Source organism: Phacochoerus africanus, chromosome 13 (genome assembly GCF_016906955.1).
Source record: "Phacochoerus africanus isolate WHEZ1 chromosome 13, ROS_Pafr_v1, whole genome shotgun sequence".
Taxonomy (NCBI): Eukaryota; Metazoa; Chordata; class Mammalia; order Artiodactyla; family Suidae; genus Phacochoerus; species Phacochoerus africanus.
Window position 1 is genome coordinate 1,460,693 of NC_062556.1, and position 17,837 is coordinate 1,478,529.

The 17,837-nt window shown below is 48.1% G+C and overlaps 1 protein-coding gene across 2 annotated transcripts in view; it reads right to left on the reverse strand.

Moving 5' to 3' along the window:
* Positions 1-17,837, reverse strand: part of MICU2 (mitochondrial calcium uptake 2) — an 80,248-nt gene that overhangs the window by 42,390 nt on the left and 20,021 nt on the right. For both annotated transcript variants that reach the window (XM_047756517.1, XM_047756518.1), the window contains exons 2-4: positions 15,703-15,844; positions 1,150-1,181; positions 985-1,060 (exon numbers count right to left, since the gene is read on the reverse strand). In XM_047756517.1, coding sequence (XP_047612473.1) covers positions 985-1,060; positions 1,150-1,181; positions 15,703-15,844 — 250 coding nt within the window. The remainder of the gene's footprint in view (positions 1-984; positions 1,061-1,149; positions 1,182-15,702; positions 15,845-17,837) is intronic.

The window sequence follows — 17,837 nt, forward strand, 5'->3', positions numbered from 1 at the left end:
GGCCAGGGACCGAACCCGAAACCTCATGGTTCCTAGTTGGATTCGTTTCCGCTGCTCCACGAAGGGAACTCCCTCCATTCTTTTTTAGTATTATTTTCCATGTGGTCTATCCCCGGAGAAGAGATACAGTCCCTGTGCTCCAGGAGGACCTTGTTGTTTATCCATCCCAAACGCAATGGTTTGCACGCACTGACCCCCAACTCCCTCCCCGCCCCCGGCAACCCCAACTCTGTTCCCGGCCGGCTTCCCCCAGCCCCTCTAGCCACCGGGCACTCACGCTCACAGGGTCACGCACAGGCAGCTCCCCGGTCCGCAGCGCCCTCCCCCACTGCCCGGCCTCATCTCTCCCACTCCCTCCAAGGCAGGTGTGCCCCGCACTATCTCTGGGGCTGTCTCTCCTTACTTTACCTGCTCTGCCTCATCCTTCTCTCCAGGCTTTAAACAAAATCGACATCTACATAATTTATCTGGAATTGCTCCAAGAGTTTGAGAAGGTTACTTCCAATGCAGAGAACGTTTCATTACGATTTAAAACCACCCCTTAAATCACATTGTTGTGACATTCGCCAGGCGATTCTCTTAATGGCTATTCTCTAGTATACGATATATGGCAAAACCGGAGTTCCCGTCGTGGCGCAGTGGTTAACGAATCCGACTAGGAACCATGAGGTTGCGGGTTCGGTCCCTGCCCTCGCTCCGTGGGTTAAGGATCGGGTGTTGCCGCGAGCTGTGGTGTAGGCTGCAGACGCGGTTCGGGTCCCGAGTTGCTGTGGCTCTGGCGTAGGCCGGTGGCTACAGCTCCGATTCGACCCCTGGCCTGGGAACCTCCATATGCCGCGGGAGCGGCCCAAGAAATAGCAACAACAACAACAAAAAGACAAAAAAAAAAAAAACCAATATATGGCAAAACCCAGGACAGAAATCCCAAAGAATACTTTGGTTAAATAAAATACAGGAAGAAATTTAACAATAAATAAAAATTACCTTTATCACCAAGGTCTCTAAAAAAAGTTGATCCACGGCCAGCTCCTTTGATTCCTGCCAGCACATCCTCGATATCCTTTGAACACACATACGAAATCTTTCAATTGAACTTACAAAAGCTCCCGTTCCGTCTTAGAAAGAAAGGCCTCCACCCCTACTGCTTACCTTGTTCGTCAGCCTCTTGACTGCAGTTTTACCTATGGCAGAGAAGGAGCATGATTTAGTACCCGCATACCTTGGTAACACACGACTTCCATTAAGAAGGAAAATCACGCAAAAGACAAAAACTACAAATATATGTAAAAAACACAAGTTTAGCAATTTCAGCTTTAAACTAAAAAGTTATGAGCCAGAGAATTCTAAGTCTACACACAAACACTGCAGTTCTCTGAAAGGCCTATTTTCAACTTCACTCACTCCATTCCAGTCACAGAAAATCTCACAACCATCTCTGACTCAACTCCAAGAGAAACACATCCGTGCCAAACGTAATTTTCCTTTTTCTGCTTTTTAGGGCCATGTCTTCGGCATATATGGGAATTCCCAGGCTAGGGTCAATCGGAGCTGCAGCTGCTGGCCCACACCACAGCCACAGCAATGCCAGATCCTTAACCCACCGAGCGAGACCAGGGACTGAATGTGCGTCCTCATGGTTACTAGTCGGGTTCATTACCGCTGACTCACGATGGGAACTCCAGCATCTCTCCAGTACTTAGTGATGCTAAACATTTTTTTCGTGTGCCTGTTGCCCATCCGTATGTCTTCTTTGGAGAAATGGCTATTTAGGTCTTCTGTCCATTTTTTGATTGGACTTTTGTTGCTGTTGAGTAGTATGAGTTGTTTGTACACTTTGGAGAATAAGCCCTTGTTGGCTGCAACATTTGCAACTATTTCTTCCTATCCCGTAGGTTTTTTTTTTGTCTTTTTGCTACTTCTTGGGCCGCTCCTGTGGCATATGGAGGTTCCCAGGCTAGGGGTTGAATCGGAGCTGTGGCCGCCAGCCTACACCAGAGCCACAGCAACGTAGGATCTGAGCCGCGTCTGCAACCTACACTACAGCTCACGGCAACGCCGGATCCTTAACCCACTAAGCAAGGCCAGGGATTGAACCCACAACCTCATGGTTCCTAGTCGGATTCGTTAACCACTTCGCCACGATGGGAACTCCTGTCTTTTTGTTTTAAATGGTTTCCTTTGCTGTGCAAAAGCTTGTAACTTTGATTAGGTCCCACTGGCTTATTTTTTTGTTTCTACTGCCTTCGGAGACTGACCTAAGAAAATATTTGTAAGGCTGATGTCAGAGAATGCTTTGCCTGCGTTCTCTTCTAGGAGTTTGATGGTGTCTTGGGTCTTTAAGCCATCTGGAGTTTATTTCTGTGCACGGTGTGAGGGTGTGTTCTGGTTTCACTGATTTACATGTGGCTGTCAGGTTTCCAGCACCCCTTGCTGAAAAGACTGTCTTTTTCCCATTTTATATGCTCGCCTCCTTTGTCGAAGATTAACTGACCGTAGGTGTCTGGGTTTATCTCTGGACTCTCTGTTCTGTTCCATTGTTCCCTATGTCTGTTTTTGTACCAGTACCACACTGTCTTGACTGTAAGCTCTGTAATATTGTCTGAAATCTGGGAGAGTTATGGTTCCTGCTTGGTTTTTTCCCCTCAGGACTGCTTTGGCAACTCTGGGTCTTTTATGGCTCCATATAAATTTTTGGAGTGCTTGTTCTCGTTCTGTGAAAAATGTCATGGGTAATTTGATGGGGATCACGTCAAGTCTGTGGATGGCTTTGGGCAGTGTGGTCATTTTAGCGATATTAATTCTTCCAGTCCAGGAGCATGGAGTATCTCTCCATTTCTCTGAATCATCTTTAATTTCCTTGATTAATGTTTTATAGTTCTCAGCATGTAAGTCTTTTCACCCCCTCAGTCAGGTTTATTCCTAGATATTTAATTTTTGGGGGTGTGATTTCTAAAGTTTTTTTTCAATATTCCTTTTCTAATATTTCATGTTAGTATACAGAAATGCAACTGATTTCTGAATGTTAATCTTTTAACCTGCTACTTTGCTGAATTTGTTGATCGGTTTGAGTAGTTTTTGTGTGGAGTCCTTAGGGTTTTCTGTATATAGTATCACGTCATCTGTATACAGTGACAATTTCACCTCTTCTCTTCCCATTTGGATGCCTTCTATTTCTTTTCTTTGTCTGACTGCTGTGGCTAGGTCTCCCAATACTATGGTGAATAAAAGAGGTGAGAGTAGGCATCTTAATCTTTTTCCAGACTTTAGTGGGAAGGCTTTCAGTTTCTTTTTTTCCCCTTTTTAGGGCCGCACCTGCAGCATATGGAAGTATCTAGGCTAGAAGTCAAGTTGGAGCTGCAGCTGCAGGCCTGCTCCACAGCTACAGCAATGCAGGATCAGAGCCACATCTGTGACCTACACCACAGCCTGCAGCATCCCTGGATCCTGAACTCACTGAGTGAGGCTGGGCATTGAAACCATAGTCTCACAGGACACTATGCTGGGTTCTTTACCTGCTCAGCCACAACAGGAACACCTCAGCTTTTCTCCATTGAGTATTATACTGGTGATTGGTTTGTCATAAATGGTTTTTTTTTTTTTTTTTGGTCTTTCTGGGGCTGCACCTGTGGCATATGTAAGTTCCCAGGCCAGGGGATGAAGTGGAGCTTGTAGCCACTGGGCTACGCCACAGCCACAGCAATGCGGGATCCGAGCCGTATCTGTGACCTACACCACGGTTCACGGCAATGCCGAACCTTAACCCACGAGAGCGAGGCCAGAGGTCAAAACCACGTCCTCGTGGATACTAGTTGGATTCATTACTGCTGAGCCACAACAGGAACTCCCATAAATGGCTTTTGTTATGTTAGGTTCTCTCTACACCCACTTTGGCAAGAGTTTTTATCATGAATGGATGTTGGACTTTGTCAGATGCTTTTCCTGCATCTACTGAGATGATCACGTGCTTCCTGGCTCTTGTTAATGTGGTGTCTGACACTGATTTGCGTCTGCTGAACCATCCTTGAGAACCTGGGATGAATCCCACTCGGTCATGGTGTATGATCTCTTTTATGTGCTGTTGGATTTAGTTGGCTAAAATCTGATTGATAATTCCAATTCTGGGAATGATAATGCTTAATAAGAATCTATAAAAGATATAGAAAATAATAAAAATATTAAAATCAGATGTACCAACTGCCAATATCACCGCCTTTTCCCACTAAGAGTAGCAATTCTATGGAGTAACTAAAATTTCAGAGCTTCCCATGTGCCAGGTGCTCCGTGCTTTCCTTGGATTCTGTCCCGGGAAGCTCACAGCACCACTGCCTTCCCGCCTTACTGATGAGAAGACTAGGGTGGAAGAGCTGAGCGAGCCACCACCCCACAGATGGTGCCCGCAGCGCTTTGCCTCACGGACTGCGTGCGCCCCTCCTCCTTTGGCCTCACCGCACCCTAGGGTCTGTGTGGTGCCATCGGCTCTCACTACCCCTCACCTGCTGGTGTCGCAACTTCCCACCTGGTAATGCAGCTTTCATGCCCAGTGTTAGCAGCACCCCCTTGCACACCCAGGCGGTGCCTCGGTCTCACCGTGCCACATGCTCCTGGCAATGCCACGCCTGCCTACTTCACACCAGTACTTCTGCAGCTGAACACGGTGGAGAAAAAGAAACACAACTGTGCTGGTCAGACGCATTTTCATTTCATTAGGCAACAACCTCAAGTGGGATTTTAACTGGGCCATTGGCTATCATATATCTCAGTTCACCAACTCTGATTCAGAAGCTTACTCCTGCAAACATCCAATGCCTTCCCCCTCTTCCCTCTCAGCTGATGAGCCGTCCTCTTAACTCACGGATAAAAACAGACAGTAACGTCTACCAGCGCCCACCCCACAGGGCACCTCTCCTCCCGCTGCTCCGCGGGGTTCTCTTGCCTCCGCCCAACGCCAAGCGTCCACCGTTTCTCTGACTCCTTCCCCCAGCACCTCCTTGGGGACTCTGTCCCACACATCCTTCCCTCCCCGGCCCTGTGGCACCTGCCAACACACAGACCAGTCTCTCCCAGCTCAGAAATAACCCTCCTGGGTCCTCGCCTCTCCCACCCGCGGCTTCATCCACCTCCTTCCCTTCAGGGCAACTCCTCAAGGTCTATTTCTGTGTTTCCCATTTTCATCGAAACCTGCCCTGTCAGGCGTGTGCTTCCACTCCTCCACCCAAACTGTCCCAGCAGAGCTGCCAGCAGCCCTCGGGGCGCCAGGGTCCGTCTCAGTCCCCAGGTGCCCGACCCTGGCGGCTGTCTCAAGGGACTGTCCCCCGTGTGCCTCTGCCTGCCTGGTTTCCCACCGCCCACCTTCCTGGTCCTCTCCTGCCTTTCAGCGGCTCTGTCTCCCTCTCCCAGCTTCTCAGCGCGGGAGCCGCGAGCTCCTGCCCCCGTCCCCCCCCCACTCCTGCAATCTCATCAGGCCTTGGCTTTGCCAGATCCCCTGGAGTCCCGCATCCACGTTTCCGGTTCTCCTTGCTCTAGTCACACGTGAACTCCCTGCTCCTTAGTCCCTCGTAGACGCCTGGAGAACCCGTGTGAATGAGCACCTACTCTGTGCCGAGCACTGTCCTGGGCACTGGCTCATGTCACCGAGCACAACAAAGGCTCCTGTCATGGAGCAGGCACTCCGAGGGGAGAAGCAGACAATGAACTTCAAGGTAAACTGTACACACAACACATCCGAGTGGGGTCAGTGCTATGGAGAAAAACCAGACAAGGTCAGAGGGATTAAGGAGAAGCAGAGGGAGTAAGACGGGGGCGGGGGTCGGGGGAGATTGGCGGTCCCTCCCTGCGAAGCAGCACGAAGGGCCGGGAAGACCTCTGGATGGGGCGCTGCAGGCAAGGGCCCAGGTGGGCAGGTCTGCGCTGCGGGAAGCAAAGCTGGGAGGGACCTAAGACCAGTAACAGGTGTCTGGGTGAGAGCGGCAACTGCAGCCTCTGGACTGGGAATCTGGGGTTAACAGACGCGAGCTATCGCCTGTGGACTGGATAAGCAATGAGATCCTGCTGTGCAGTGCTGGGAACTCTATCTAGTGCCTTTATGATGGAGCACAATGGAGGATAACGTGAGAAAAAGAAAGTATACATGAGTGTGTGTGACTGGGTCACCTTGCTGTACGGTAGAAACTTGACAGAACACTGTAAACCAGCTAAAAATGACAATCATTTAAAAGAAGAAAAAGAAAATACTTTAACGTGAAATTGCTTGAATTCAGCCTCCCACCAGAGTGGCAGCAGAGAGGGCAGACACTGATCTCGTGGCGCTGGAGGAGCAGGGCCGTCCCCTCCCTGCTGTCCGTGTGGTCCTTTAGCAGCCAGGCTCCCACGCGCCCACTGGAGAGCCCGTGAGCACGGAAGAGTGCTTTGCCTACTTCTGTGCATGCTGCCTTGGGCTGGTCAGCGAAGTAAAACGCAGCTCTGTGGGATGAAACAACCCGAAAGGAAGTGTCCCTAAAATAAAATTGACCAAGGTAGACAGACGCACATGAACCCTCGCTACGTGCTGTCGTAACAGGTAGAGCTGTACACCTTACATAAGAACAGTGCATTTAAGCTACCAGGCCATTAGGGCAAGGGGGGAAATGGTGCTTGACCACAAAAATGCTCATTTTCTAACGTACGAGAGTTTTCTAATAATGTAAAGCCTTATTATGGTGCCCTCAAACCCATTTTAATTCTGAAGATGCCAAAATTAATTCAATAAAATTGCAATGTAGAAGGAACATAACCAACAAATTCTACTAGAATGAACTGCGCGCTAAAACCACTCTAAGAAAAAGTCACAGGGCTTTTGACCTTTTTTTTTTTTTTAGGGTCATACCTGTGGCATATGGAGGTTCCCAGGCTAGGGGCCTAGTCGGAGCTGCAGCTGCCAGCCTACACCAGAGCCACAGCAACAGGGGATCCAAGCCGCGTCTGCGACCTACACCACAGCTCACAGCAACGCTGGATCCTTAACCCACTGAGCGAGGCCAGGGATCAAACCCACAACCTCATGGTTCCTCGTCGGATTCATTTCTGATGCAACAGGACGGGAACCCCATGGATCTCTGACTTTTGATAACGTTTCTCCAAGTGAAGTTTCTGTGCTTTCCTGAGGACAGTGGTCTGCCGCTGCTGTCTGACACACACGGTTTTACGGGTCCAGGTGCCGAGGAGATGTGAAGGACCTGGTCTCGGAAAGCAGGGGCCCCTCCGGACACTCAGGCGGGAGGCGGGAGAGGGGGGCCCTCCGTGCACGCGGGGGATCTGGCGGCTCCAACGCACACAGCCGAGGCATTTTCCCAGCAGTTCACAGTGGGCTGGGTTCGAGAAGGACAAAGGGGAAAGCCACGGAAAGCAATTCCTGAGGAGTGACAAAGGGACAAACCCTGCGGCCACACAGCAGGATGTGGGTCCAGAAGGAGCTGAGACCTTGGGACAAGTGGGAGCGCTGAGAGCAGAGGCTCTGACGAGGTCAAGCACGGGTGTGCGGCGTGAGGAAGCGGCGGGCAAGCGGGGACGGTGACGAAGCTGCTGCCAGAGCGGGGTTCTGTAACCTGGCACTTCGGAACCGCAGCAATTCTCCGTGACGGACGTGGCATGTGCATGGTAAGAATGAAGGTCATTAAAACCGAACGCTGAGGAACTGGACGGCTAAAAACGCTGAGCAGAAAATAGCATCAACACTGGGAACTCAACGGCGCAGAACTTAACCGAGGGAGGACGGTGATTTGGCTAGATGACCTGACTCTGCAGGGAGCGTGTTTTCCTGGTTGTTGGAGTGTGCAATAGGGTTTAAGGACGACACGGATCTGCCCCAAACCTACCATATAACCCGGGGAGGAAGCAGCCAGCGTCCACTCGAGAGGCATGAGGGAAGGGTTTAAATAAGCCCCATCAATTACTACTGATAAAGTGTATCATTTGTAAAAAGTTCAGAAGACAAACACGAGGTAAAAATGAGTTTAGGAGCTAATAAATCTCAGACTGTTTTACTTCTGTTTACCCGTGAAGATCACGGTCAGTGGCCTGGCCGTCTCACGGGGGGTGCTGTTCACCCCGAGCTGCAGGAATGCAGCCAGGAATCTTTTTCTTCTTACCCATGATGAAAAACGAAGCCGAGAACATCAGATGCACAAAGGATGCATTATTCAGCCTTCCGAATCACTCAATTCTTGATTTAGACAAATGCCTTCTGATAGAGTTTAAGTGCATTCCAATGAATAATAAAATGGAAACGCAAGAACCCAAATTGGCTGAATTGAGGGTTGCATAAAAACACCAACAATGAAAACAAAGGAAAAGCCATGTCAACTCTGAACTTCATTAGAAGAGCTTGAGCCTACGGCTAAAAGAGGTAGAGCAAAGCAAAACTTCAATGCACAGACCATAACTTAGGGGAAAATTCTTTGATGACATCGAGCAAGGAATAAATAGCTGATGTTACATGAGGAAGAAAATACAAACATTTAATGAGAAAAAGTCAAAGGAGCGAACCATTCATGAAGTCGGTAAAGAGAAAACACACAATAATCTGTATTATGTACAAGCATAAGGTATGTTAATGCTGTGAGTGCTAATCAAACTCTGACAACCTCTACTCGAAACTCTAAAATGAAAACATCTGAATAAATTATAGGACACAGCACATTTTTGCTGAATTAAAAAAATAAAAAATAACTTTCATTGCCCTTTGTTTTCTTTCATAACATCATCCTGATCGCTATCTTTCAGAACAACACTTTTTAGAAGAACCGATCTCTATGTGCTATTTTCATTTCTTCCTAATTCTCTTTGTCTACCACTCTCTTGACACGGATCTACCAAAGGTCCTGACTGCCTGTGCCAGTGACCAAACTCCACAGCCTCCCAGCTGCCGTCCTCAGGACCTTCCTGGACACCCTGCTCCCGAGCACACCCCTCCTGACGCCCGCGATGCCGCCCTCTCACTCCTGGCCAGGGGGCTTATTTTATTTTATTTTTTTTAATTATTATTTTTTTTTTGTCTTTTGTCTTTGTTGTTGTTGTTGTTGTTGTTGTTGTTGCTATTTCTTGGGCCGCTCCTGCGGCATATGGAGGTTCCCAGGCTAGGGGTTGAATCGGAGCTGTAGCCACCGGCCTACACCAGAGCCACAGCCACGCGGGATCCGAGCCGCGTCTGCAACCTACACCACAGCTCACGGCAACGCCAGATCGTTAACCCACTGAGCAAGGGCAGGAACCGAACCCGCAACCTCATGGTTCCTAGTCGGATTCGTTAACCACTGCGCCACGACGGGAACTCCAGGGGTCTTATTTTAAACATCGCTCCAACTGGCTTGCCTTGCTTCACTTACTTCTTTTTTGGCTGTGCCCACGGCATGTGGAAGTTCTGGGGCCAGGGATCCAATGGGCGTCCGAGAAGTAGCAATACTGGATCCTTAACCTGCTGAGCCACCAGGGAACTCCCTTCACTCACCTTTTAAATGTAGATTTAAGAAGTATTTTTAACTTTTTCTTTTTATCCAAATAATAATTTGTTGCAGATGAATTAGAAAACTATAAGGACAAAAAAGAAAACATAAAAACTGCTAATTCTAGAATAGTGAACTATTAGTAATTTGGTGTATATCCTTGCAGACTACATTCTACTTATACACATATATAAACAAGGAAAAACACAGGAACTTACTCTTTACATAGTTTTAAAAAAACCTGCCTACCTGACAGAACTGAAGGGAAAAAAAGACAGCTGTACAACCTTAGACTTCAATACGCCCCTGTCTGCAGTGGACAGAACCACCACAGAGACCACCAGCAGGCAGCTAGAGGATAGGAACAACACTGCAAACAGATACACAGGGCGCCTCACCTCAGAACAGCAGGTGCACAGTCTTCTCAAGGGGACATGGAACATTCCAGGAATGAAATTAACTCCCCAGTCTTAATAAAATTAAACCCTGAAATCATATGATAACAGTGGGATGAAACCAGAAGGAAAACCGAAAAATTCACAAACATGTGGATATTAAACAACACACTCTTAAATAACCGATGGGCTAAAGAAGAAATCACAAGGGAGACAGGAAACACCTTGACTCCAAAAAAGAACAGACGTATGTGTAACCGGATCGCTTTGCGGTGTGCCTGAAACTAACACATTACAGATCAACTACATGGCAGTATAAAATTAAACTGGAGTTCCCGCTGTGGCTCAGCAGTAATGAACCCAACTAGTATGCCTGAGGATAAGGGTTCGATCGCTGGCCTTGCTCAGCGGGTTAAGATCCAGTGTTGCTGTGAGCTGTGGTGTAGGTTGCAGACTTGGCTCAGATACTGCATTGCTGTGTAGGCCAATGCTCCAATTTGACCCCTAGCCTGGGAACCTCCATGTGCCCCAGGTGTCACCCTAAAAAGACGGGAAAAAAAAAAAAAAGGAAGAAGCAGCCTCTCACATCAACAGCCTAAATGTACACATTAAGGAGCTAGAAAAAAGAACAATCCACAATGGAAGCCAGCGCAAGGGAGGAGAGAATAAAGATTGGAATGGAGATAAAGCAAGGACGAGTAAGGAAGAAAACCGATGACGTCAGAAGCCGGTTCTTTGAAAAAGATCAACAAAATGGATAAAGCTTTAGCTAGTTTGCATATAAAAAAGAGAAACACCTCAAGTTAAATTACAAAAAGCAGAAATGAAAAGGAGGCTATTACCACTGATTTTACAGGGAGAAACAAGAAAGATTCTGAGAGAATACTACAGGCAACTGCATGTCAACAAGCTGGATAACCCAGACGAAAGGGACAGGAAGCAGAAACTAGCAACTGAACTCAAGAAAACCTGAAAATGTGAATTTATCCTAAGAAGTAAGAATGTGAATCAGCAATCAAAAACTTGCCTACAAAGAAAAGCCCAGGACCAATGGCCTCGCTAGTGAATTCTACCAAACATTTAAAGAATTCACACCGATCCTCCTCAAACGCTTCCAAAATGTGAAGAGGAGATGACACGTGTGAACTCATTCTAAGAGCTGCGCATGACTGTGGCACCAAAGGTAGGCACAGATGTAACAAAAAGGGAAGCTACTACAGGCCACTAGCTCTTTCCAATATTGGTATAAAAATTCTCAAAAAAAAAAAAAAATTACTACCAAGCAGAATCCAAGAGCCCGTTAAAAGCATTATACACCATGACTAAATAAGATATATCACTGGAATGCAAGAGTGGTTCGAGATATGAAAATCAATCAATGGAATACACAGCATTAACAGATTAAGAGAAAAAAAACCCAAACACCACACATTCACCTCAATGGATGCAAAAGAAACATGTGACAAAATCTGCTACCCTTTCATGGTAAAAACACCCAATAAACTAGGAAGAGAAGAGTCCTTCATTACAAAGGGCACAGATGCAATATGAGAGCCAATGGTGAAGACAAGGCTTTAACAGGAAGATGAGGAACAAGAAAAGGATGCTGGAGTTCCCGTCATGGCTCAGTGGTTAACGAATCTGACTAGGAACCATGAGGTTGCGGGTTCGATCCCTGCCCTTGCTCAGTGGGTTAAGGATCCGGCGTCGCGCTGTGGTCTAGGTTGCAGATGCGGCTCGGATCCTGAGTTGCTGTGGCCCTGGCGTAGGCCAGCAGCTACAGCTCCGATTGGATCCCTAACCTGGGAACCTCCATATGCCGCAGGAAAAGGCAAAAAGACAAAAAAAAAAAAAGAAAGAAAGAAAAGGATGCTGCTTTCACTACTGTGATTTAACACATAACGACAAGCTCTAGCCAGAGTCATGAGGCAGGAAAAAGAAATAAAAAGCACCCAAAATAGACAAGGAACAAGTCCAGTTATACCTGCTCACAGAAGACAGGATCTCACATGCAGAAAATCTTCAGAAATTCACCAAAAACGTTAGAGCTAAAGAATGAACTTATCAAAGTTATGGCATAACAAAATCAACACAGAAAAATCCTTTTTCTTTATAGATTATTACAAAACATTGAGTACAGTTCCCCACCGCCTATCTATTTTACATACAGCAGTGTCTGAGGTACATGGGCGACGGCCCGTGGTACAGCCCAGGGAGCGCTGCCCAGAATCCTGTGATGACCCATGGGAAGTACCCGAGAGAGAACGGGTGTGGGAAGCTGCACGGCTGGGTCGCGCTGCTGTACTGCAGACGTCATCACGGCTTTGTAAATTAGCTATACCTCAGTAAAACTTAAAAAAAGACAAAAAAAAGTGGTGTGTACATGTTGATCCCAACGCCTCATTTACCCCCGCCCTTCCCCTTTGGTAACCATATGTTAGTTTTCTGTCTCTGCGCGTCCACCCGTTTCGCATCTAAGTTCATTTGTATCACCTTTGTTTTTTTTTAAGATTCCACATATACGTAACATCACATGATATTTGTCTGTCTTTGTTTGGCTTACTTCACTAGATCCATCCATCCATTTGTTGTTGCAAATGGCATGACTTCCTTCTTTTTTATGGCTAATATTCCACGAACACACACATCCTGCTGATGGACATTTAGGCTGTGGCTGTGTCTTGGCTACTGTGAAGAGTGCTGCTGTGAACACTGAGGTACATGGATCTTTTTACATTGGCCTTCATTTTTTTCCCCAGATACATACTCAGGAGTGGGACTGCAGAATTGTATGGTAGCTCTGTTTTCAGTTTTTGAGGAATCCCCATAATGGCTGCACCAATTTACACACCCACCAACAAACCCACCAACAGTCTTCTCCACAACCTCTCCAGCATTTATTGTTAGTGGACTCTTTGATGATGGCCGTTCTAACTGGCGTGAGGTGATACCTCATTGTAGTTTTGATTTGCGTTTCTCTAATAACTTGCAATGTTGAGCAACTTTTCATGTGCCTTTTGGCCATCTGTTTGTTGTCTTTGGAGTAATGTCTATTTCTGCCCACTGTTTCTTCTTTCTTTTTTTTTTGTCTTTTTTGTCTTTTTTGCCATTTCTTAGGCCGCTCCTGCAGAGATCCGAGCTGCGTCTGCAACCTACACCACAGCTCACGGCAACGCCGGATCCCTAACCCACTGAGCAAGCCCAGGGATCAAACCAACAACCTCATGGTTCCTAGTCAGATCCGTTAACCACTGCTGGGAACTCCCCAGTTTTCTTTTTAGGGCTGTACCTGCAACATATGCAAGTTCCTGGGCTAGGGAACGAATTGGAGCTGCAGCTTCCCGCTTACACCTCAGCCACAACACCTCGGGATACAAGCTACATCTGTGACCTACACCACAGCTTGCCGCAACGCAGGATCCTTAACTCACTGAGTGAGGCCAGGGATTCAACCTGCATTGTCACGGACAACACGTTGGGTTCTCAACCTGCTGAGCCACAAGGGGAACTCCTACTTCTGTCCATTTTTTGACTGGGTTGCCTGTTTCCTGAGAATGAGCGGTATGAACCGTCTGTGTATCTTGGAGACGAATCCCTTGTCGGTTGCAGCATTTGCAAATAGTTTCTCCCATTCTGTAAGGTGTCTTTTTGTTTTGTTGATGGTTTCTCTTGCTGTGCAAAAGCTTTTAAGTTTAATCAGGTTCCATTTCCTGATTTTTGTTTTTATTTCCACAACTCCAGGAGATGGATTCAAAAAGATTCTGCTACAATTTCCGTCCAAAAGTGTTCTGCTGACGTGTTTCCTCTAGGAGTTTTATAGTACCCGGTCTTACACTGAGGTCTTAAGCCAGCTTGAGCTTATTTTTGTACTCATCCTGCTTGGTATTCTGTGATCCTGGATCTGTGGTTTGATGTTAATAATTCTGGAAAATTCTCAGCTGTTAATACTTCAAATATTTCTTCTGCTCTTTCCTCTCCTTCTGGTGTTGCCATTATATATACACGTTACACGTTTCCAATTATCCCAGTTTCTGAATATTGTTTTTTCTACTCTTTTTTCTTTTCAGTTTGAGAAGTTTTAATTGACCTATCTTCCAGTTCGCTACTTATTTCCTCACCCTAGAGCATCACTCTGATGAGACTCTGAAAGGCATTCTTAATTTCTGTTACAGAGTTTCTTTCTGATATTTCCCTTTGAGTCTTAGTTGCTCTATCTCTGCTTACATTACTCACCTGCTTTTGATATGTCGTGCACTTTTTCTATTCGTGTCCTCAGTATATTAATGACAGTTATATAAAATCCCTGGTCTGATAATTCCCAAACCTCTCCAGTATTTGCATCAGGTTGGGATGCTCGCTTTGCCTCTTGAGCGTGAGGCCTTGTTTCCCCGGCTAGTGTAAGGCTGTGCTCCCTGTCTGCTGTGGCTGTAGCGTCTGGGTTTTGTCTCCTCCGCCGTGTGGCCGTTTTCCCAGCGGCCTCTCAGGTAAGGTCTGAGAGGTGTGGTTCTTCCAGCCGTACACCCGTCCGACGGGAGCCCTCCCAATCTCCCTTCCCTCTATAAAGGTTTTCTCTCCTTTGCTTCAGGGAACTTACATGTGGTGTGATGCATATTCCAAAATGCAATTCTTCGCTCCTCCCAAATAAACCATTCTGCTGGTAAAATAACTGGCTGCTTTGTGGTTGGAGAAGAGCCTAAGATGTACCCAAATAAGCGAAGCATACCTTCACCCCTGTTCCCTCCAGTGCTCCCTCACTGGTTCAAGATGAAGTCCCAGCTCCACACGTTCTCTGGCTGCACAGGGTCGCTGAAATCCTCTGCAGTGTGGCCCTTGCTGGGTTTTCACTCTGACCTCTCGCTTCGGTCCAGCGCCCTTCTTCGGTTCTGCTGAACTCCCTGTCCCTAAAGTGTGCCGTGGTCGCTCACCCCGCTTCCGGTCAAGTCTTCCCTCAGCGTGGACGAGGCCCTCCCCCATCTCCCCGGCCTTTTCCACTCAAGCCCTACTTGCTGCTGCTCCCTGTGGCCCGCGCCTTCGCACCTGTTCCACAGCCACAGGGCGCTGCCGCCGCACGCCCTGGGAGACGCCGGCACCTGTTTTCGGGAGGCTTGTGCAGTATGGGGAGGGCGAGGCGGGGTCGACTCTGTGCAGAGCAAGGGGGCTGGGGTAGGGAAATGGAACGGAGACGGCTCACGAGTGCGCTGAGGACCGACAGTTATGAGGAAACGTCGTTTAATTAGCGCTCGGGATTTTGCTTCTCATTTTATTCTCTGTCTGTTTACACGACCCTCCTAACTGCTCCAACCTAGTTTCTTTTTCCTTGTCTCCCCCCCACCCCCGCCCTGCCTTTTTAGGGCCATATCTGCAGCATATAGAAGTTTCCAGGCTAGAGGTCAAATCGGAGCTGCAGCTGCCAGCCTACGCCACAGCCACAGCCATGCCAGATCCTGGCGTGAGGCCAGGGATCGAACCCACATCCTTATGGGTACTAGTTGGGTTCTAACCTGCAGAGCCACAACAGGAACAACCTCTCTTGGCCATTTTTAAACATCAATACCACCCATAACTTACATCTGGGATGAATCAGTTACCCCACTAATAATGTATTTAGTGACATCTAAAAACTTACCTATTTTTTCCTCTCTTCAGAAAAGCCCATGTGCAAAGCACCTACTGCTTCGTGTCACAAGGGAGGAAAAGCTGACCTCAGTAACAAGCACACGGTACAAAGTACGATGATAAAAATTAAAATGAGGAAAAGCTGTTACCATTCTGAAAAACAGAGGCTTTTCCGCCCTGGTTGCATCTAACTAAACCCCCCCCAAACTACTTACGTTCGATTTGCTCAAACATTACTGAGAAGAGGAAGTCTCGGGGCGTCATGAAATGCTCCCCCTCGTGCTCCAGGGAAGAGAACTGCATGAAGCGCTGCTTCCGAAGAGACGGTTTCCCCAGCTCTCCAAGGCCAACGTTTTTCTGGAAGAAGAGAAACTGCAAGTGAAGATTGTTTTCAGTATTATCCCGCCACTTAGCTACTTCTGGAAAAACCCTTAACATTTCAGTGTTTAGGTCTAACGACCTCCAGACTTTTGAATCATTTCTCTCTCCTGGGACTACGGGAGACAGAGCAGCGGAGGAGGCCGACGCCAGGGGTCCCGCGCTCCTGCGGAGAGAAGGACAGTGAGGGAGGGGACCCCAAAACAGCCCCGAGGGCCAGGAGGAGACAGCAGGCAGGACGGGAAAGCGAGAAGCAGCAGCGTCTCGGGGGCGCGGACCAGGAATGCCTTCCCAGAGAGGTGACACTTCGGGAGCCCAGGGGAGCTTCGCCCGGAGGCCGGGGGGCTCTCTGGAGGACAGACAAAGGCCCCGAGCTGGGCACCAGCGTGCTGGGCTTGGGAACCGGGTGCCAGAGGCTCCGACTGGGAGGCAGGGAGGCAGCCGATCACGTAGAGCCGCACTTTCAAGAAGACAAAACAGCTAAAAGAAGAAGAATGGGCAAAAGACTGTCAGCCTAAGAGTGTATCTTAGGCGACAGGACCTGGACCTTGACCCGAATGCTGAGAGGGGCCAGCGCGGGCCAGGCACCGCATAATCAAGGACTTTGCACGGATCCCTGAGGTAATGTTCACTCTGACTGAACGGCAGCAACTACAGTGGCCGTGACAGCTGCAGAGAAAACGGCAGGGCCGGGATAAAAGCCAGGCGTGTCTGACTCAAAGGCGTTTCAATCTCTGAGCTGCCACCCTGTGCTCCTACCCACAGGTGTGCTCTGCGTGGTATAGGTAGACTGGGCCACGATGCACCCCCGTTAGTGCAGATACAAGGTCACAACAGCCCCTTGATCACAGCGTGTCTGTCGTCTGGGAGACCCAGCAGCGCACTCACTCTGGACGGGCTTCGTCAGGGCGATGCTCTAACCTGCTCCACAACTCCCTTCCTGGACGCGTCACGTCCTTTCCACCTGCACCAGTGAGGCCCAGGAGGGCTGAAGGGAACTGAACTGCAGGTGCGTAAACCTCCTCGAGTTCACGGCTGGCAACCACGCCTCTTTTGCTGGTCTCAGTACTCTCACTGCTAATTCTGCCCCTCAACAGGACAGCTGGTTTCAGACCTCTCCCGTGTTCTGTGCGCTGCCCCCAGAACACTGGACGCACACAGGACACGCGATAATCACTGCAGTGACTGCGCCTCTAACCGCCCCGCCACTCGTCTACGGCTTTGCTTTCTCTCCCCTTAAAGTACTAACTCAAGGGGCATGTTTTAATTATACGGGTCCAAACTTTTATCCTAGTAATCAGAAAACTGAATTTTGCTAATATTTTCAAAACATTTTATACATGAGGCAGATACATTATCATCTGATGTATTATCAAATTGGTAGTAGCTGCAGGCAAACAGTGGTAAGCAAGACGAACACTAATTCCTACTAGAATGTCCTAAGGGCCTTGGCAGGTACCGAAGGGGTACAGCTAGGACAGCAGAGGGAGGGGCAGAGTCTTGCCAGCAAATGCCGCAGCACTGGCACAGCCTTAGAAACGAGAGATGAGAGAGTGGCCTGCCGAACTAAAGAGGCTGAACACACACATATGCGTTGTCACCTTAGAGTCTCCATATTTACTATGCTAAAGTTAATACACGGTCTACTAAGAGGTTCAAAAGGTAATCTATTCAGAAATACGTATAGGAATCTCTATATCTTTCAACAAGTGTTGGCTCTTTTATACTAATATCTAAGTTGTTCATGACTAGTTAAAGAAGTGCCTCTTACTGACACCTTAATCCTTTTTATATGGACAAATTCCTCTTTCCAAACTGCAACCAATGAAAAGGGGCCAATTACACATCCATGCTGCCTCCTGACGAGACGGGTGGTCTCTCCGTCTCGGTCAGTGTCCGTGCTGTCCTCCACGTCGCAGCAACCTTACACTCGCCTGTCCTGACCTACCCTGAACATGACCGAGAAGGGCTC